At 36.8% G+C, this 22,080-nt stretch overlaps 1 protein-coding gene across 1 annotated transcript in view; it reads right to left on the bottom strand.

Moving 5' to 3' along the window:
* Positions 1–4,149: 4,149 nt before the first annotated feature.
* Positions 4,150–22,080, bottom strand: part of ADSS1 (adenylosuccinate synthase 1) — a 29,638-nt gene continuing 11,707 nt past the window's right edge. Inside the window, exons 3-13 of the mRNA XM_081934207.1 lie at positions 19,404–19,466; positions 18,909–18,959; positions 18,176–18,242; positions 15,838–15,945; positions 15,409–15,490; positions 14,303–14,429; positions 12,774–12,928; positions 11,056–11,180; positions 10,383–10,480; positions 9,341–9,490; positions 4,150–8,635 (exon numbers count right to left, since the gene is read on the bottom strand). Of these exons, the coding sequence (XP_081790333.1) occupies positions 8,583–8,635; positions 9,341–9,490; positions 10,383–10,480; positions 11,056–11,180; positions 12,774–12,928; positions 14,303–14,429; positions 15,409–15,490; positions 15,838–15,945; positions 18,176–18,242; positions 18,909–18,959; positions 19,404–19,466 (1,079 nt within the window). The 3' untranslated portion in view covers positions 4,150–8,582. The remainder of the gene's footprint in view (positions 8,636–9,340; positions 9,491–10,382; positions 10,481–11,055; positions 11,181–12,773; positions 12,929–14,302; positions 14,430–15,408; positions 15,491–15,837; positions 15,946–18,175; positions 18,243–18,908; positions 18,960–19,403; positions 19,467–22,080) is intronic.

The raw sequence follows: 22,080 nt of genomic DNA, 5'->3' as shown, positions 1-22,080 counted from the left end.
GGGGGAGGGAGGACCCTGGGATTCTGCTAGTGGGCGCTCGCATTGGCGGGGAGGGACGTGACGGGGCGGGGGCGGGGCTGGGTCGAAAAAGCGCGCCGGCGAGGAGGAGGAAAGCGTCCAAGGGATTGGCGCTGGAGCTTTGGAGCAATCCGCTTTTAAACCAGATTAGCAGAAGGGACCTTGTAGGTCATCTAAATATGAGCCACCAGTATGCTGCGGCAGCCAAAAAAGCCGCATTTAGCCGCGTCCTAAATTGCATTAACAGAGGGATACAATCAAGATTAAGTGAGGTACTAATAACAGTCTATAAAGCCCTAGTAAGACCACACCTACAGTACTGCATCCAGTTTTGGTCACCACACTATAAAAAAGATGTTGAGACTCTAGAAAAAGTGCAGAGAAGAGCAACCAGGATGATTAGGGGACTGGAGACTGAAACGTATGAAGAATGGTTACAGGAACTGGGCAAGGCTAGTCTAGTGAAGAGAAGGACCAGGGGAGCCACGATAGCAGTGTTCCAATATTTAAGGGGCTGCCACAGAGAGGAGGGGGTCAAGCTATTTTCCAAGGCACCTGAAGGCCAGATAAGGAATAATGGATGGAAACTGAACAAGGAGAGACTTAACCTGGAAATAAGGATAAATTTTCTAACAGTAAGAACAATCAACCAATGGAACAGCTTGCCTTCGGAAGTTGTGGGAGATTCATCACTTGAGACTTTCAAGAAGAGATTGGACTGCCATTTGTCAGAAATGGTGTAGGATCTCCTTGACCGGGGGAGGGGTTGGACTAGATGACCTGTAAGGTCCCTTCCAACTGTTAATCTGCTAAATATAGACCAACCCCCCCACCCAAGCAAGAGACCATACCCCATTTCTGACAGATGGCAGTCCAGTCCTTCCAATCTATACAACACTAATCATTTGAACGCTTTCCTCCTCCTCGCTGGCGCTCTTTTTCAACAATAGGTCCTATATAGCTCTATTGAGTGTTCTTGAATAAACCTCTTAGGATTCAATGTTGGAGTCAAGACTTCATCAAAAACACGACGTGGGCATTTACCTCCTCATTGTGGTTTACATTTGAATGATTTTAACAAAAAATGTAACTTAAAATTTAGAAATTTAACTATTATATGTGAAAAACAAACACACTTAAGGAGCAGGTTTACTCCACTGCAGCCTTCACTCTTTATATATATATAAAATTTTTAATTTTCAAAACACACACAACACAAAGAATCCTCCTTTACATACTGTAGAAAGTGTTATCAGTTAGTTACAAAAGACTTTCGTACATCTCTTCCACAGTCATCAACCATAATTCATATTAACTCAAGTATTTTAACTCAGATATATTTATACATATTACCATCATCATACCTCCATAACCACATACTGGCATTTCATTTGCTATTTCTAAAATCCTCCAATAACACTGAATCCTTATGGCCTATTCTAGCTAAACATCCATAATTAGTAACAAAAATTTCTAATCCTCCTTTCCAAATCACTGTTTACAATTTACATCCAATTTCCTTATGTTGTACCCATACATATATATACACATTGTAATCATTATCCCGCCTTTGTTTGACTGAATCCTTTATCATAACATTTTCCCCCAAATAATCAAAACTTAACTAAATTTAACTTAGTTCTTTCTTATTAACCTTTATATATAACAAAAAAAAATTCTAATCTTCCTTTCATAGGTACCATTCAATATTCATATCCAATTATTACTTATCATAGCAATACATATGTATACATTATTATCATTATCAATTATTTATTTAACTATATATATTGTCACTAAATTTCACTAAGTTTAACTAGTTTTAAATTATACCCTTTCATCTATCAACCAGTATCTTTCCAGTAGCAAAACAATCTCATGTCTTCTGCCATTTGTGGTATCAGTCCTCTAATCATCTCTTTAATCAAATTTGTATGGACTCCTCTTTGCAACTCATTGCTTATTAAGTCTCTCATGTAATTTCTATGCCCTTCTTCTATTTCCTTAATCAACTTATCTTTAATTGTCAGTGGTGTTTTCAATGATGTTGCTAACAAAATTTCTCTCTTTAAATCCATAAATTCTTTTATTTTTTCTACTTCTGTATCTTGCCATCTGGGGTAGAGTTCCCCTCCATTTAATTCCTCTTTCCGTATTCCACTCTTTCCATTTCTAGACACAAACCAATCACCATAGATATCAGCGGATTTAATTTCTTTGTAGTCATTTTTCTCTTTGGTTTTTAGGACTCTAACCTCCACTTTTTCCACTTGATAAACATCTCCAACTTCTTCATCATATTTTACTGTTAGATGCTCTAGATTTTCCAACTTCTTCTCCGTCCTCTCAAATTTGTTTGATAATTTCTGAATTTCTAACAATATCTTTTGCAAACTTAAAGTTTCTTTCTGCTGTTGAGATTGTGCCATAATCTCTAGATGACAAACACTGCTGCTCTGGCTTGGAAGGTTTTTGCAAGATTAAGCATAAATTCACAATAAGGTCTTATTTTCACTTTTCTCTGGTTAAAGATATACTTCAAAGGAACATCTGTATGCTTTTCTTCTTATCACTGTCTACAGACAAAACAGTGAGTCCTTGAAGTGCCAAGCCAGAATAATCAGTGAGGAAAGTAAAAGTGTTTTGTTTCCAATACGCAAACCTCCAGCCTCCGAGTAGCAGTGTTGTTTTCCCATCTGTTGTTACAATTTTCTTTGTTACTTTTCATATATTTTTTTATTCCAAATTCTTGAATGAAATAGAGGAAAAAAAGGGAAAAACACCCGCAGTAATAAAGGAGAATTTTAGTCCATAGGTTGCAAAAAATAATAATAAAAGAAGAAGAAGAAAACTCAATCCATTCGGTTTAAAAGGCTTGCATAAATTCCATCCATGAAAGTAACATTTTAAAAGTAAGATAACAAACTGTCCAAAACCATTCAAAGCTTTATTCCACCACTTATTTCTTCTGTTCTCAAATTTAAATTTTTAAGTTTTTTAGAGGCAGTCTCTTTTAAAATGGTAAAAATTCCTCACCAGCTGGAAACACTTTCTCTTTCCGTATCCTTCCGTTTTGGAGCCGCCCCGACTTCATCAGCCTGGTGGCTGGACTTTTTGTCGCCAGCTTGAAGAACTTCTCTTGGATCGATCAGGGACTTTACGATGTCCCTGAGCAGCAAGACGTATTCTTCCTGTTCACCATCTCTGCGGGACGATTTAGGTCCGATTGGACCACCCAGCGGCAAAAGTATCGGCTGCGGTCTCGGAGCATCAAGACCGCACGTCTGTATCGTCACAACGTTGGCTCCTCCTCTGCAGCCTTCACTCTTGTGTCACCAAATTCTTCACTTAGTACATTTCTTGAAAGCAGTGGGATTTATCCGCTATGAAATGAATGTCATGTTGTGCAATATTTTTTTTTTCATGGTGATGATGCTAATATATTTCCCAGTCATAAATTTGGGAGGAGGAAGAAGGTAAGGTGAAGAATAAAATATGGCTCCTGGGCTCAGGTTGACTTCTGCTTACTTCAATCCACATTGGTTTGGTATTACTATGTAACTTAGTTCAGAGAGAAAGTAGGAAATAACCAGCAGTTATATATTTCTTTTGGTGGTGCTTTCTGTTGATGTTACGCTCTGTTTTCCTCATAAAATTAATATGACTTGCATCTAACAAATGTTGCTGCTGAATTTTGTTAACATATAGTCTCATACATGTCTGTATGTCTTTTAGTAATGCACTTTAAAAAAGCTAAATATAATTAACCCAAGTACCCCAAACATTGTATCAAATTTAACATTATTGGATGTATAAAATTGGGTCTTGCATTAGTGTAAGAACTGTTACTGGAAGAACAAAGATAATAGAATAATGTCTGAGTGGCTTGAAGAATTTGGCAGCCTCAGGGAAAATGCTAATAGAAGAGTGATCTTGATTAAATAGCATATAAAGTCACACATTAGAATGAGACTTAGATTGTAATTTTTGAACTTTCAAATGTGCCATAAAAATAAGGGACATCTTTCTTCAATTACTAGTCTTTATGTACTAAATTCAATATAAAATCTGGTGTTCACTTCTGTATTAAAGCCAGAAGTGATTCATAAGATTCAGAATAAAGAGACAATATTACTTTCTTATAAGGCTTTATTGAGTAAATAAAGAGCTATAAGATAAATACAGCTCATTTTACAATATACAAAATAATCAAGAGAACAGTTTTAGTGCATTTTGATCACCTTGTCTATACTTGCTAGATAAAGAATTGTGTGGCACAACGCATCATAAAAATATTAGGCCCAAGACCTGACCTATTCTTGCCTGATGTACAGTTAAGACATTTTCAATGTCTTATGCTGTTCCCCACATTGAGTCATAATGTATTTTAGATAACAATTGCATTTAAACAGCATACTAAAGTTGTACTAAACTATTAAGCCAAATTTCACATGAAGCTTCAGTATCCCAGGAAACAGTCAAAATACAATATATATATTTCATGAAGAATGAACTATAGTATAACAAATCCTGACTACTAAATATTTAATTTCATTAGATGCTATTTTATGGGAACAATAATTTATGTTAAAATATGCCAAAGTTAATAGATTCTCTCTGAATATTGATTTAAACTAAGAGGCCTAAGGAAGATCCACTGACATGAATGGGAGCTACCAAAGTGTTCTTGCATAGCACCCATTCATATAGATAGGAACTGGGTGAAAGTATTTGCCAATTGTTTGTGGCTGCTAAAGAAATTAAGCTGCCTATGTGCAGGACTGTGTGTGCTTATAGCTAGCTTTCCATGCAACAGATACTCACTTGAGAGAAAATGCACAGTTGGGCAGTGGAAAAATGTCATGATGAACAAAAAGTTATAGCAAAGACATTTCAGTTACAAAGCTAGACTTTTTAAAGAGATATAGAAAACGAATCATTAAATGTAGTGAGCAAATAACTGATAACGTATTATGGATATGTAATGTAGGGTAAAGGCCACTTTGGTAAACTTTGGTCAGATAGTATGTGCAGAGATATGGTAGGTTGAAAGAAAGTCTTGAATCATTTCTGACAGGACTAAAAATCTATCTGAAATGCAAGTTGATTAATGGTGCTCCTCCTAGGGCAGCACCAAATCATTTTTAAAAAGTTATTTAGAAAACATTGACCTCTTGTTAACATTGCCTACACATTGCCTGTATTTTTACAAAGACAAGGCAAAGCACATAGGAAATTTTAGAGCATTATATTCCAGCAAATACTAAGAATTCTGTGGCACCCTAAAGAGCTTTATTTTTCTTGAGCCTTAAGGATGGGTTACTTTCTCTATACCCGACCATACTAATATAGGGAAAAGTGAGGCAGAGGTATTGACCAAGCATATTCATAAATACAAGTCATCATGATACATGCCATGAGGATGGTGTAAATTATATGTATATCATTTGAACTATGATATCATGACTTCACTTTTGCCTTTCTCTCAGTGGATGCTGATTCGAAAACTAGCGAACACTATCAGTTCTGAAGGCTAGAAAATTGTTTAGACTTCAGAACTATGGCATTTGCTAGTTTTCTAGCCCTCTCTCCAGGATTTGCCACCATTCTTAAGGCTAGAGAAATTTGTAAGTTCCAGAACCATGGCATTTACTAGCTGTCTAGCCATAGGAGGGCTGGAATGCTTAGGAAGGCTAGCAAACACTACCATTCTTGCGATCGTTTGGAAGTCTCCTCCAAAGTGCATGATTTGGAGATGGAGTCATCCAAAGATTATGAGAATAACTTGCCTCCAGAAGTTGTGAATGTTCCAGCACTGGAGGCTTTTAAGAAAATGTTGGATAAACATTTGTCTGAAGTGGTGTAGGGTTTCCTGTCTAAGGGGGGGTTGGACTAGAAGACCTCCAAAGTCCCTTCCAACACTGTTATTCTAATCATTCTGCATGCAGAATGATGCAGGGCAGTCTCAGGAGGAATGCCCCTCCTTGCATTGACTGGGTATGCCTGAAAAAAACAAAAAAGTAGACCCAGGAAGGGCCTGGGTCTCCTGGACGTAGTGGAGTGGGCCCTATTACTGGCCCTCTGCTTAATGGTCTGTTGCTTAATGATCTCAATTAGGAGAGTCAGGATTGCAGTCACTGAGCAAAGTAGTCATGTGAGCATCTCTCTTAATGACCGCTTTGCTCAGGACTGTGCAAACTGGGATTCTGGTCTCAGTTGTGCATATAAGTCAATGACTGCCTGTATACAAAACTGCTACTGATCAGCAGGAAAGAGAATTTCCATCATCTTTTGTATTTCTAAGAATTCTCCGTACACATTCTCCGTAAATTAGGAACAAAGTATTCCAAAAGAGTTAGATTTTACTCTACATTATCTAACATGTGAGAGCTACAATGAAAAACAGGATAGAACACTTGGCCATGTGGAAGGTATTTTCAAACTCTTTAGACTTTTTAATACTTATACTCATTTTGTAACATCTTAACAGGGACTGGTAAGCACTTAGCATATGCAATCAGGGTACCAGCATCTATATAGGAACTGTTATTAAGTCCTATGATTATTGTGGTCCTACTCCTAATTAGCAAATAGACATTTATGATGTGGCAATACCCAAACTGACAATTGTTCAAATCCCAGCCAAGTATGCTAACAGGTGTATCATATATTTATTTATAGCATTAAAATTTCCACCCAATTCAGACAGCACGAGTCTGGTTAGCGTAAAATCAACAAACAGCAAATGCAACAAAAAAACCAACATACGCTATATTCTTTTCTGAAAATGCTTTTCCCTTTTTCATTTCCCAACTGCCTTTGTTATTGAAAACAGTGATCTTTGGCACTCTGCTGCATGTTTCCCATTTCAATGAAGGGGTACATCATAAAAGATGGAAACTGAGCCTCAATTTCTCAGGAATGCTACTTCAACATTGTATAATTTCATTGCATGACAGTAACTTTGTTGCTTGTATGCTTATGATTTAGATTGATATTGTTTCCAGATTGCTTATTTGTACCTTATGACGATAATTAAATATTGTACCATGTGATTCTTGACTAATGTATCTTGTCTTTTTATGTACACTGAGAGCATATGCTCCAAAGACAAATTCCTTGTGTGTCCAATCACACTTGGCCAATAAAGACTTCTATTCTATTCTATTCTATTCTATTCTACATGTGCTAGATTCACCACCAGAATCCTTTACATATGCTACTTATCTTGTTGACAATAACTGCATTTCTAAGGGTTGCTCCAAAATAGTTTATTACCCAGAATTTGATAAACTAACATACTGAATTGCTTATTCTGTGAAGAGGGATGGAAAAATGTTATATTCTGCTGAAACTCAAGTAAGCAGTAATAAGCAGCAGTGAAAAATATGATCTGAGAGCGTAGTAAAAAAAGAAGAAGTGAACTTACAGGTGGTATTTTCATAGTGATATGCAGCAAGATAATATTTTGCAATGGTATTTTAAAATATATTTTCATTGCTATAAGTTTGTCAACTTGCCTTTTCTTTGTTTTCTTGCCTAAAATATAATGAGCTAAAAGTACAGAACTTCTGAGGGCTTCATGTGGAGCACTACCAGAAAATATTGAATGAAGGGAAGTTCTATATCTTAGGCTCTAACAGCTGTATCCACTCCAGTCTGACCACTGCCAACAAATGACTTGGCTTCCTCTATGACATAACCTCTTTTGCTTCCCTTTGTGTTTTGATATCTGAAGAATGTTTATTTATAAGAAATGCAGAGTCCAAGACAATTTTGCTTTGGCTCTGACTTAAAAGAAGTTGCTTAGTTCTGCTATCTTTTCAGTGCACCATTAGGCAGTTTGTTTTCAATAACATATATGCATATCTCACCATTTCCTGACATACGAATGTGAACAGTATGGTAGATTGTTTTTGATAGCAGTTTCAAAAAATAATTCCATATGACTTTGACACTTTTAAAAAGTTACTACACAGCCCGTGACCCACTGGGTTATTGTCCCAGAGACATTTCTTTACCAGTAGAGAAACATAATGATCATGGGCAGGTAAAAATGCAGTTGGAGTGTGAATGACTAACCATTACCTGCTAATGTCCTATTGACTTTCCTTGTGGGAATTTGGCAGGGAGCATTGGAAACAATGATTATGTGGCTTTGACTGACCACGGCAGTGTTGTGGCGCTGAAATGGCCACAGTTTTGCCAAATTTCAATTCCATAGGAGTAATGGGTTCTGGGTTTTGGATGCATTCTTTAAGTTAAAGTACATTGATTAAAAATTGGTTGCCCTGCAAGGCACCATTTCGCCCAATAGAAGATTACAAACAGACAAAACAGGAGAGTTTTAGTAGTATATACATCTTAATATTCTCCTCAACCAATTCACTCCAATTATTTTTATGTAGTTTCCAAGCCATTTTAATACTTTAAAATAGGAGAAAATGCTCTTTTCTAATCATAGTTTAGGAAGGTTATTTTGATTTTAAAAGCATCTTCATTTTCGTCTGGGATCAGAAAAGATGAGGCGAACCCTTTCTCAGTGCAGCTCTTCCATGGGCCCCTTAAAAGAGCTGGATCATTGATTCTCTTGATTTTCCAACTCCAACCCATTTAACTGAAGAGGAAAAAAAGAGAAATAATTAGAAATACCATAATGAATAAATAGGAAATAAATAACATGATGAAATATAAGTAGTCCTGGTCACTTAGTGACCATTTAAAGTTCTGATGGACCTATCCCCAGGGGTACTTTCAACCCATTTTTAAAGTTCTAATGGCCACACACATAAACTCCAATGCTCACATGACTGCATTTCTGGGCACTTGGCAACTTGTTCGCATTTATGGCCATTTGCAGTATCTCATGGTCATTATTTTTGGTGTGAGGTTTTTTTTTGCTAGTTTCCGGCTATTATTTCCAGTTTCTGGCAAAAAAAAACCCTACCCATTGGGGAAGACAGGTTTCTCTTAATAATTGTAGTGCTTACTTAACAACCAGGGCATTCATTTAATGACCACCACAAAATGGTTGTAAAATTGAGCATTGTTATTTGTGACCTGCTTAATGACCACCATAATTTATGACCATGATTCTGGGCTCATTATGGTCTTAAATTGAGGATTACCCATACAGGCTATAATCCTAGAGGGTAAATTAAAGAATCCAAATTCAAAAGCAATTAGCTCTAAGGCAGCCATGTAATAAAATCTATCTCACGCCCCAGAAAGCTGCTGCTTTTCTAATTGGCAAGAACCTGTCTATTTACAACTTAATAAACATAGCAAACCCTGTTAGAACAGTAATGATGAAAATACATACCTGACACACCAACATGGTTTTCTACAAATCTAATGTAATTTTGTGCCTTAGATGGAAGTTCCTCCCATTTTCTGGAATTAGTTGTGTCAGTTTTCCAACCTGGCATTGTTTCATATTCAACTTCCACTTTTTGTAGTATTTCCTGATTAGCTTTAAAAGTGAAAAGGTAACATTCAGGTTATAAGAATCATGTAATCATGATTTAGCATTTACTCTTAAAAACATAATAGACAAACCTTTAACCTAATCTTGGAAGCTTTTGCTCTTTTGGTGACCATTGGTCTCAAAAGCTCCTTTTCTCAAAAATGATTATCTTTGCTTTTAGAATAAATCAGATTATATAGAACAACCAGGTGCGATCTTTACTGAACAATTGGCCTACTTTATTCATAGCATTTAGGTGTCATTTTCTTGACTTCAGAAAGACAGAATAACTCTACAATTACTTATTTGTCTGGATTGTATCTTTAGTGAAATAACGGAGAAAATTATTGGCATTCATTTTACTTATATAAAGTCTGTTTATAGGCTAGTTCACATAAGTGGCAATGTCACTGGTTATATATAATTTCTGTAATAGTTAACAGATAAAGGAGAGGAAGAAAAGACCAGATCTTCTCAGCTCTTAATTATTAACATTACAGAATGTGTATACGTGGTACACAAAGGTGTCAAAATGCACATGTACAAACCTGTCCTTTGAAAATTGTCAGGTTCCAGTGTCACATGTCCTTTAAAAATTCCTTTCATATTTTTCTTCTTCTTCTATTTTTTAAAGGAAAACTGGCATGCTATGAAGCCCAGCTACAGTTTCTGTATGAGCTCTGAGGCTTTCCTGGAAATTAAAAGTTTTGAAGGGCTGTAGCCATGTGTTTATTTAGAAATTGTCTTTGATCTTCCCAAAGGATGCAAGAAAATTGGAAGGGAAATGAAAGTGGGCAGCAAAATCTTCATCAAGTTTGTCACCTTAAATTTGGGGGACACCTGACCTAATTAAACCTTTCAGCCTAGTTCAAAGTTACATATTCAGTTAATAGCATACCTGGAAAGTATGGAATTCTTTTCCCATCTAGCCTGTAAGCCACACCAATTTTGATTTCATCAAGGACATCCAGAATATCAAGTTTTGTCAATGCCAAACTGCCCAGAAAATATTAGATAGATATTAGTCTCATTCAACACCTCATTCAATCCCTTCTACCTGTTTTTTTAAGTTTATTTGGATATCCCAACAGCACGAACTGTTCTGAAGTAATCACACACAAAAAAAGGTTACAACGAGATAAAGTTTAAATTAATATACATGTTAAGAAGCATTTTAAATACTCAGGTCTGTATCACACAGTAAACTTTAGCTACATACAAATGATGAGAATTTAGGTATGGCACTTAAGAATTAAATGTCCGTATTTTAAAAACTTGTGCACAGTGCAGATGGTTATATTTTTTTCAAGTATAAGCAATCCACAGATATCAAGCTTATTTTTTTAAGCTTCAAGAATGCAGAACCTACTACGTTCAGAGTAATTTACATATATCACTTGGCCGTTTGAGCCCTCTGAAATTTTATTTTCTTTGGGGTAAAGTGCTACTGTTTCTTATCAAAATATAAAACATAATTTTGCTAGACTAATTATAATGTTACCTACATAATTGTACTCCACCGGGTTAAAAGTTATGAGTTCCAAGTGTAGGTCAAAATCTGTGATGCTTACGCAGTAAAGCCGTTGATCATATGAGCGTATCTCAAAATGACAAGGTCTAGCCAGCCGCAACGTCTTTTCCTGCCTGTAGTCACACCCCATTCATGACCTCGTGACTGTAAAAGGTCTCCAATTTCCTACCAGAGACAAAGATAGCCAGAAGATTGGAACAGTAGTCATAGCCAAAGGTCAAAAGCCACTAGTAAATGAACTATTGTCATGTCAAAAATGCATGTTTTTTTTAAAAATCATTTAGAAGACAAAAGAGGTTTAACATGGCACACTAAGTCAAACAATTTTCCAAACTCTTCAAAAGGCAGTTTTTTTTCTTCATTTAGCATTAATCAGGGTTGGATTCACGTTCCAAGCTGGTAAATTATGGATGGTGTTTAGCCCTAAAGTCAGACTTAGAAACTTATTCCAAATTAACATTGATGTATGGTAATAATTGTAGATTATAGCATATGTAAATGTATATATCAAAGCATTTAATATATGCATGAAAGAAAAATATGTAAGAAAGCAGAAAAGAATGCAAAATCTAATCCTCATTTGTCATTGAAATCAAACTTTGAATTTAGAGTATTGTGTATTTTTAATTCAATCCTAAATGCAGAATTTGGGGTGCAGTTCTTTGATGCTCACCCCCCCCCCCAGTCTATTTATTGATTAAATCTGTGTGCAATGTGACTCTGGATTACTTTACTATATTACTTTATTATACCACTTTGTCCACTATCCAGTGGCATTTATAGGCTACAGTTAAAAAAAATAATTTAAACAAATTAAGAATTCCAAATTGAGAGGATCATGGAGTGGATTTGGGAGATGACACAATTTTTAAAATTAGATTCAGATCAGGATAACTTGTAAAAAGACATTTGAAAGTATGCTATAGAATGGAGCTGTGATTTGGTGGAGAATCGCACTTCAAAGAAAATTAAGACAATTGGGAGAGCAGGTTAATATCATCTGCACATTTTCTATTTTATAATAAAGTTTGAGTGGCATAATACTTGCATGTATTACCACAGGATCATTACATCACATTATCCTGGGGTGGGCAATTAATTTTCCCAAGGGGCCATATGAGAAACTGGGGCTGTTGTGGAGGGCCAAACGAATAGGCTTCCTGTTGCTCTTTGTCGGAGAGCTTGTTGGCCCCATTGTGTCTAGAGTTGAGCTCCTTCTTGGTGACTTTGGCTGCTGGAACTAACATTTGGAGGGAGCTGGGAATGTAGAGCCTCACCTCCGCCCAGCCTGGCTCGGCTGCCATGCTTCTGCCACCACCACTGCTCTCCTGCTAGATCCTGGATGTACTCCTCCTGCTTGCCTGCAAGGCCTCGCTTTCAGCAAGGTGGTTGTTGATCGACGAGTCTGTATCCCCCACCTAAACCATAGTTGCTGTTGTCTCCTCTGGCTGCTCTGGGCAAGGGGTGAGTGCTGCACAGACACAGAAAAGTGCTTTCTCTCCTCCCCCTCCCATGGCTGTCAACTGACTGAAGAAGTGCATGACAACCGTGCAGAACTGGACCTGATTTAGTTTCTCCTGCTCCCTGAGGTGCAAGAGAATTTATTTACATTTTATTTCTAATTTCTGACTGACCTCACATGGGCTGCATAGGGACAAGGGTCAGATATGGCCTGGAGGCTGTAAAATACTCAAGTCTGTATTATCCTATGCTTATTTTAGTTTATTTGTACTAGTTTAATTATAATAACAAACTTACATTTATTTGTTCAGTTGGAAAGGCTCCAATTCCCACTCTTGTTGTGTAGGCTTTTACTACTCCATAAACTTCTCCAATAAACTGAGGAGGAATGCCCAACCCAGTGCATACACCACCCACGGTGCAGTTTGATGATGTCACAAAAGGATATGTGCCTAGCAAAAAGCAAAAATTAGGTACATCCTGCTTTTTTAAAAAAAGAGTGCTGTTATTTCAAACAGCTGTTCAACATATCACTTTCTAAAAGACCTTTAAAGATCAAGGAATCACATGAACATGTGCGGGAGAAACCTGCATAGTCCAGAAGGTTTATCAAGCACATTATGCTCTTCTATATTATTAAACAGCGCTTAGCAGTAGCACTTACACTTATATACTGCTTCACAGTGTTTTACAGCCCTCTCTAAGCAGTTTACAGAGTCAGCCTATTGCCTCCAACAATCTGGGTCCTCATTTTACCGACCTTGGAAGGATGGAAGGCTGAGTCAACCTTGAGCCAGTGGGAATCGAACTGCCGAACTGCTGGCAGCTAGCACAATTAGCGTGCAGTACTGCATTCTCAACACTGCGCCACCATTGCTCTGTAAACATTGCTACATTTAACATCCATATGCAGGTAATGCTTACTTACCCACTCAGCAACTGTTCAGAATTATGACAGTGCTCAATGAGGAGACTTACAACTATTCCTCATACTCATTGTGTCCCCCAGGTCACATGATGACCATTTGGGCACTTGACAAGTAGCTTGCAGTTATGATGGTTGCAGCATCACTGTTGACTTCCAAAAAGCAAAATCAATGGGGAAGACAGCAAGACGTCGCAAATGGTGATCATGTGATATTGTTCTTAACAACTATATGGGATTTTCTTAACAATGGCAACCAAAACTGTTGCAACTGCTATTGTAAGTCGGTATGGTCATGCTTAGCAATGAAGTTGCCAGTTCCCATTACGGTTATAAAATGAGGAATAACTACATGCTTGTAAAAAGATGCTGTACATTTGGTTCCAGAAGGCAACAAATTAAACAAATGGTTTAATAAGCCAACTGAAAAGAAAGCATATCTGTACAGCACAAAACACATTTTCCTTCTTGGAATTTTGCTCCTAATCTTTACTCAGAAGAGGTAGTACATTCTCACACGTTGACCCCTAAATAAGATACACTTTGGGACACTCTGATATGGTTGGATCCAAATTAAGTCATAGTTACAATATGGCCATTGAAATCACCAGGGTCTCATCAATTTCAGTTACTCTCAGCATGATTAAGACTCATGATCATACAAAATATGAATATTTAAGAATGTATGAAAAGGGTAAACTAATCACCATTTCTCTCAGTGGCCTGTCAGGCTTCAGGAAATACATGCTTTATTTCTCATCTGTATGCATTATTATTTCTCAGCAATATGCACCTTACTCATGAAATAATAATCTAACTCTTCTCATATCTATGTACATAATAATTTATTAAACAGATTTCTATGTAGCTAGACAACCATATACTGTGCCAAGTGACATACCAAAATCAATGTCAAGCAGTGCTGCATTGGCACCCTCCACCAGAATTTTCTTTGGAGGGCCATGTAGTGCTTCGTACATAAAATAAACTCCATCTTGGACCATTGGTCTTATTGTTTCAGCATATCCCTGCAATATTCCATATATATATAAAGTTACTATATTTCTCCTATGTTGGCTGAAAGTTAAGAATAGAAGCATATCAGAAGCCAAACCAGAAAAACCACAATTTCTAAGCAATTGGGGAGGAAATATACAGGTTGCTAACTGTGATAGGCTGGCTAGACACAAGGATAAGGTTGATTATATTTTTCATGACAAATTCTGAAGTTTTGCCAGTTTAATCTGCAGAAGTATAAATGGCATCTTGTCAGATTCTTTTGGATGACTTTGGGCATTTAAGGATCTGAACGAGATGATTGAAAAAGTTTGACCCATTCAGACTGAAATAGTTATCTCTCATAACTACAGATAGTCCTGGACTTACAACAGTTCATTTAGTGACCGTCCAAAGTTATATCATCAATGAAAAAAGTGACTTATGACCATTTTTCGCACTTACAACCGTTGCAGCATTCCCATGGCCACATGATCAAAATTCAGATTATTAGCAACTGTATCACATTTATGACAGTTGCAGTGTCCTGGGATCACGTCATCACATTTTGTTACCTTCTGACAAACAAAGTCAATGGATAAACAAGATTCACTTAACAACCTTAACAACAAGCGTCTTATACTCCGAAAAATATGGTATGTTACTAACTTAACATTCTGATTCACTTAACAACTGTGGCAAGAAAGGTCGCAAAATGGGGTAAACACACTTAACAAATGTTTTGCTTAGCAAAATAAATTTTGGACTCAGTTATGGTCGTAAGTTGAGGACTACCTATAATTGCATATAGGACAAAAATATTCAGCTGAGTCCAAGAGGTTATAAATTCTTCTTTAGGTGAAGGAGTTTTTCCAGTCATAATGACACTAGTTCTAGTCATCTCAGAAGTTTTCACCATCATCATGACATTCTCCTGGAAAGATAATCCAATCTAGGTTTATCTATTCTGTTAAAATTCCAAATTTCAAGATGGGAATGTTAGAGGTTTACCTTCAGTTTTTTTAGTTGTCCTTCTATGTCAACTTCTAAAGTAGGAAACATTGACTTGTACTGGTGAGCCAGATTTTTAAATCTGCAAAACATCAACAATTAGCAGCATACACTGTACATAGATATTTTAAACTATATTTTTCCCTACAAATCACAGGCAAAAAATACCTGGTGAAATATGCATGGAGACCAGGTTGTATGTTCAAACAACAGGTTTTTAAGTGTCAAAGATAATCAGAATTTATCTTATTAAAGTCAATGAAATAAATATTTCTCCAAATCCAGCCTGTTTTCAGTAATATATGCACAACTATCTTCACAGTTCCCCACAGAGCACATTCATACATACTTTCCCTTCTGTACAATAGCTTAAGAGTCTACAAAAAGTTCCCATCCAAGAGATTCCTTGTATGCAGTCGACAAGAATACCTTAATGAAAATTCACTGAAGTCTGAAAGAAGATCGCAGATCCGAAGTCCTGTCCGTGCAGCTTTGGAAGAATAAGTTGGTCCAATTCCTTTTTTTGTCGTGCCAATGCTAGCAAAAAAAGACAATTGAGTGGACAACTGTTGAACTATTCAGTTATTTAGTGGTACAGATATTTCCAAATGTCTTGTAATAGAAATTGGTTAAAATGAGTAGTCTGGATGTGCATGCATGCATGCATGCATTAGAAAAGAAATATTCGCCTATGAGGTCTTCGATCTTTTCAGATTCAGAACAGATACAGTTTTATTTTCTTTTGAGAAATCAAACAAAGTTGGAAAAAAATTCCTACTTTTTCATGCTTGAATAGAAGAAAGGTGTATGGATTGCCCTTATGACTCTCACTGAACAATATTATTTGGAACTCAAGTTGGATGCCAAAATCCAACACACTGGGGAAGGCTGATATAAATGGAATAAGAACCTTATATCCTGTTGCATCAACTACCAACTCCATTTCTCTTTAAAAGAAATAAAGTGGTAGCATATAAGGACCAACCCCAACTTAAGTCAAAGTTCAACTCGCCAATTGAAAAGTAGCAACAAATAAAGGGATAACAGGAACAAGGAGGGGTGTAGCTATCCCTTTAAAATTAAAAGTGTGATTTTGGCACCACATTTTTCTACTTTGGTTTTACTGGTCTTTATTTTTTAATTTTATTTTATTGCTCTACACATTATTTATTTTTATATGGTGAGCCTCACAGAGTTTTGCCTTTAAGAAAAGGTTAGATAAATGTTTTAAATAAATGATCCAAATGGAAATATTTCTCTTCCTTATATTCTCAAGCATTCATATTCTGAAGATTCTCAAGCAAAAGGCAACGCAGATAAACAACAAATATAACTGAAAAAGTATAATGCTCCCAACCTCCTTTTCTTTAAGGTTACTGAGCGATATATTGTCTGTGCAAGGTATTATTCCTCTCGACTGCGCATCTTTCAAACTTCAGTCATCTATGTTTGGGATGTTTTGATCATCTCAGAGATCACAATGTCTTTCTTTAGGGAATCCAGCAGTAGCTATATTACCACACACTGATTAATTGAACTGGACCAGAATGCTATGCCTGTACAAGTACTTTTCCATACTGTACTGTGTGCCAAGGTTGTTAGGAGGATGCTTCCTTTCACTACTTCACTGCCAGATTTTTCAGAGTTGTTCTAAATAGATTAACTGGGTATCGTTTTCCAGCTCAGTGACCTATCAAATATAACCTCCAGCACAGAGACATGACTGTGGTCAACTGGAAGGGAAAAAAGCATGTCAATACCTATATCGTCTTTTCCCAAAACATTGGAAAAGTTTACCAATAATTACTTGAGTATGAACTATCTTTTACTCAGAACTGATTTCCTACCTACCATCAGAAGTTCTGATACAATGTAAGAATTGATTATATCTGTAAATACTCATTAGCGTAACTTGGCTTCAATAATAAAAGAGATTTTCCTACTCCATGATCCATTTGTATCACATGTCACCTCATAATTAACCTTAATATAGTCTCAGGCTGATTCTGGCAGTTCAAATCCCTAACACAAAGGTTCCTTTTTGTTCACTGTTCAGCTTTTACAACCTTACTGTAATACTAATACTAATTCAGCAGTGGCAGTTGTATAACTGAACAAACCTGAAGAGATTCTCACACATAATCTGGGTGGTAATGCTACTGTATGTCACTAAATTTGCCTCAGGAAAGATAATATACGTGATTCATTGTCTAAATTTTACATTAGTCAGTGTTCCCATAACTTCATCATTCTCACAAAGAGATAACAGCAAGATTTCTATTTGTGTCATGAAGAGCTGCCATGTTCTAAAGTGCAGATTCTATAACAGAGCCCCATATGTAGATAGGAAGAAGGCAGCAAGATAAATAAATATGGGCATCAGACATGGACTGGCCTCCGTATAATATAAACCTAACCACATGATCTGTCTCACCATGCACTGCTTGTAAAGCGTATGTATTTTCTCCAGAGTAGTTACTAGCTATATAGAGATACGGCTTTTATCAGTGCATCCCTTTTATACAAGCACAGTCTATGTGACATATATGCATGACACATATAGGGATCAGACTGCTCTTATACAATTTGTGACTCTTGCACATTTGAAACTCATTGTGCATGCATGCTGTGTAAGTTGATATTTTAAACAAGAACAGCCAAAAAAAAATAACAGAATCGTTGCGTTACATTGCATTTTATATGTTTTCTGTCCAGACTTATGCCACATCTAATAGCAGAATTCAAGTATACCAAGATATATAATTACTTTTTCCCCTCTTGTACTTGACGCTGTACTTCTTGAAGTCCATCAACTGCTTGGTGAAAATCAAACACTGCATAGATTTGAGGGAGATAAAACAAGGTTTGATTTTCAAATATTTCATACAATTATGTTTTTAGGGTTCTAACAATAAAGGAAACAAGCTGGTGAAATTATTAGCAGCATCGTGCTTCAAAATAAAGAAATTGCCCATGTCAAAACTATTTTAATTGTAATTTACCATCTGTTGTATCAAATATATTAAAATAAGAATTATTTGTTCATAGGCAAAAATATGAAGCCTTGCTAAATTACCCTTTTTAATTAGAGAAAGGACAGTATCTATATTTATGGCTAACTGGAAAACTCTTATAGACTTTTTGCCTGAAACAGAAAAAATGCATTTACGACTGGATGTTTTCATGATTAGAAAAAGATTGGATAATTAAAAAAGCTTTTTTGTAATCACAGAGTAAGAGATAACTTTGCAATCATACTTGTATTTGCTGCAAATGATTAATAAGCTTCTTTCAATTTCTTTTTATATTTTTTCTGCACTTTATTTCTTTTTTTCCCTTTCTTTGTTCTCTTTATGCTGTATTAGTTTGTGTTAGTTTTTATGTTCTTGTTAAAACTTTTAATAAAATTTTATACAAAAATATAAATCCTTCCCAGTACAAATAAAATTAACAACAATATGAAAAAGTTGTATTTGTTTTCTGTCTCTGCTACTACTTACCAAGATGTGCTCTGTCGGATATTATAAGTCTTTTCTCCCAGTCCCTTAATCCTATCAGAAGAAATGTGTACCAGTTAGAAGAATGTGGCTATAGAGGACTGAACAATCTACAGCAATCTTTCTCAAGTGGCAACTCGAAGATGTATGGACTTCAACTCCCAGAATTCCCTAACTAACCTTTCGTGCCAGTTACCCAGGATGAAAATCCTTGCTCATAGAGCAATAATATTCAAAGTGTGGCATGCAGTGGCCAATATCGCAGCCTCATAGGCCTGCTACCACCAGTGACGCATTTACAGTCACTAAAAGTGTCTTTCAAGGAAATGTAATTTGCCATCTCTTGGGGTTTTTTTCCAGCCTTAACCTCTTGTCCATAACTGAAGTAGGTCCATTTTTTTCTGTTTTCGTAACATTAAAATATCCTTTTAAAATAAGGATGAGTGCCACTATTTATAACAAGCCCCTTTCTTTTTGAAGAAAATATGAGATACAAACCTTTCTTCTCATTTTTTTCAGCTTCTTCAAATAAGCCAGGTAAGTGTATAACCACTCCATTACCTAAAAGGTATACGCAAAACTTTAGCTGTAAAATCAAGACATCAAATAACATCCTTAAAAGAGTAAGCATTAGGCAAGTACAGCTATTCTTGTATCAGAAGAATTTGCAACAGATTGGATTTTTCCAGCTTTTCTAATTAAAGTTTAAAATGGAATTATTAGAGAATGGACTAATGAGTTAGGATCCATATTATAAGGTTTCACTTTGCTGTATGTCTCTGCCTTCTCCTCTAAGAAAGGATTACAAAGATTGATGGCGATGTTTTTTCCTGTGCTCTGAGAAAATCTACAGCTGGCCTTTATCTAACTGGAAGGCTTTGATTTACCTTTTGGCACATTCTGCCACCCTCATTGGATACCCTGTGCATTGGTTGAGTGACTGTCCCACAGTTCCATTCATCCTTTTTTGGTCTTTAGTGCACTTCCCCAGATTGCTTTGTGGACATTGAGCTACTTTGGAACTAATGAGCTGTCAGCAGTATTAACACTAAGCAGACTATTTTAAGCTTACTAGCTTATTTTTCTCTGTCCCATAACTATCAGTCCATCTTCAACAGCCATTTATTGTTTACTCCAGTTTAATCTGAATCTCCATTCCTCTAGAAGTCTTTCTGATGTTTTCTATGACTTGAAGCCGGCTTACTCCAGTATCTCTTCCTTTGTGATGGTATGTGGGAAAGACCTTGGGAGACTGGATCAAGAGATATTGTCAAAGGAATGGTCAGATAAAAGATAGCATAACCCTCAACTAGAGAGTGGGCAGGGCAAGAGGCTCAGAAGGGATCCTCCCTAGTTTCTTGGGCTATAAAGGAGATGTGGTGAGACATATATTTTCAGACTTGCATGATAACTTTACAATAAAGTAGAATTAGCTCAAGCTGTTACAATTTCTATCTTGTTTTCCCCACAAGACTGACATCAATCTTGTAACTCTCAAAGTGAGACATTGCAAGGTCTCAAACCACTTGTGGGCTATACTGTATCTTACCTGACCATTCTCTTAATAGTAGTTCTTGACCCAGTCTCCCAACATCTTTCCCACATACGGGTACTATCACTCCTTCTCTCCTATGACAGAAAGATTCCTAAGAGAATCTAAACTAAACTTTCAGCTTCTTGAGATCAGCAAAGATAGCTTGCCCTCCCCAATGTTTGTTTAGGTTACATCATGAAGATCTGAGTATAAGATAAGCCAGCAATGAGATGTGACAACTGCAGGTGCATCACAGTCCTTCATCTCCGGATTATGTCTCATCTGTTCCAAACACAAGTCCATACATATGTAGCATATGCCATTCATGGATACTGCAGCCAGGTCCATGGTTGCCAGGGAGCCCAAACATTTATAAATTGTATAGATTCCTCTCCCAGGACAAAGAGACTGAAGTCCCCCTAGATCAGGGGTGTCAAACTGGCAGCCCGTGGGCCGGATGCATCACGTGCAGGTCACACCCACACCAGCTGCACAAATGGGAAAAACATCACGAAACATCATGTGATGGCAACGTCATGCTGCGAGTTTGACACCCATGCCCTAGATGACCAATCTTAGGAGCTGCAGATGACCTTGAGATGACATCCAGAAACTCATGCAGGTTGCTGCTGGACTCCTAACTTATCTCTATGGCCCAATTCCACATATAAGCATTTGTAGCCAGGCACCTTCAAGGAAGTTCTCTTTGGTACTGTATTGAGAAAATTTCTGTACTATCCCTTCTGCTGGATCAATGTGTTGCAGTTACTGCAGAACCTGAAAATAAGCTGAGAATATTTTTGATAGGATTATATCCTGTCATTGCCTAATTAGGTCTTAGCAACACATGCCAGATCAATATCTTCATCCACCACAATAATGCAGATGGACACAGTCTTATTCTACACTGACCTGGCATTTACCAGCAGCAGCTAAAGGCCAGTACACCTAATAGTGCCATCACTTGGGTCCAGATCTGGGGCAACTGGCTTAGAAGAGACCACTTCTCCCTGTATGGCAAAATGTAACTAAAAATGTATGAAAATTAGACATAAAGTGGGATTTTTAACAGCTATTCTATGTTCTGACTATTTAAAAAAATCTCAGTCACTTGTGCTGAATCTTAAGTATTTCTTCATTTCTTTTACTGAAAAGGCACAGATAAAAGGTCAGTGTTTCCTCAAAATCTGAAAATGAAACAAGAAAATGCACAGGTTGTTTTATTTTTAATTTGAATTCAGTCAGATTTATTCCTGCATACTCAATCAATCAAATTTTTATTTGATTAGCCGCAACCCTCTCCCGAAGGACTCGGGGCGGCGTACAATCAAAAAGATAAAATACACATAGGACACACATACATACGAAAAAAACAAGGACAATTACATTTGTGCATGGAGGAGAGTAGACCTGCAAGTGAAAGACAATAAACACAGCTAAAAACACAGTTAAAACACAGTTTAAAATCCCCTAAATAAAATTGCTGAATTAAAAACCCCTCAGGAGCGTAACGAAGTTATGGTTGGGCCAGGCCAGATATTTGAAAAAGGTGGGTCTTGAGCTTAACACGGAAGGAGCGGAGGTCTGTAGTGGTCCTAATATCCGGGGGGAGGTCATTCCACAGGGCTGGGCCCGCCACAG

This window comes from Natrix helvetica, assembly GCF_964273705.1.
Source record: "Natrix helvetica genome assembly, chromosome: 1".
NCBI classification, from domain to species: Eukaryota; Metazoa; Chordata; class Lepidosauria; order Squamata; family Natricidae; genus Natrix; species Natrix helvetica.
The sequence above is the reverse complement of the archived record's forward strand: the minus strand, read 5'-3'. Positions and strand labels throughout refer to the sequence as shown.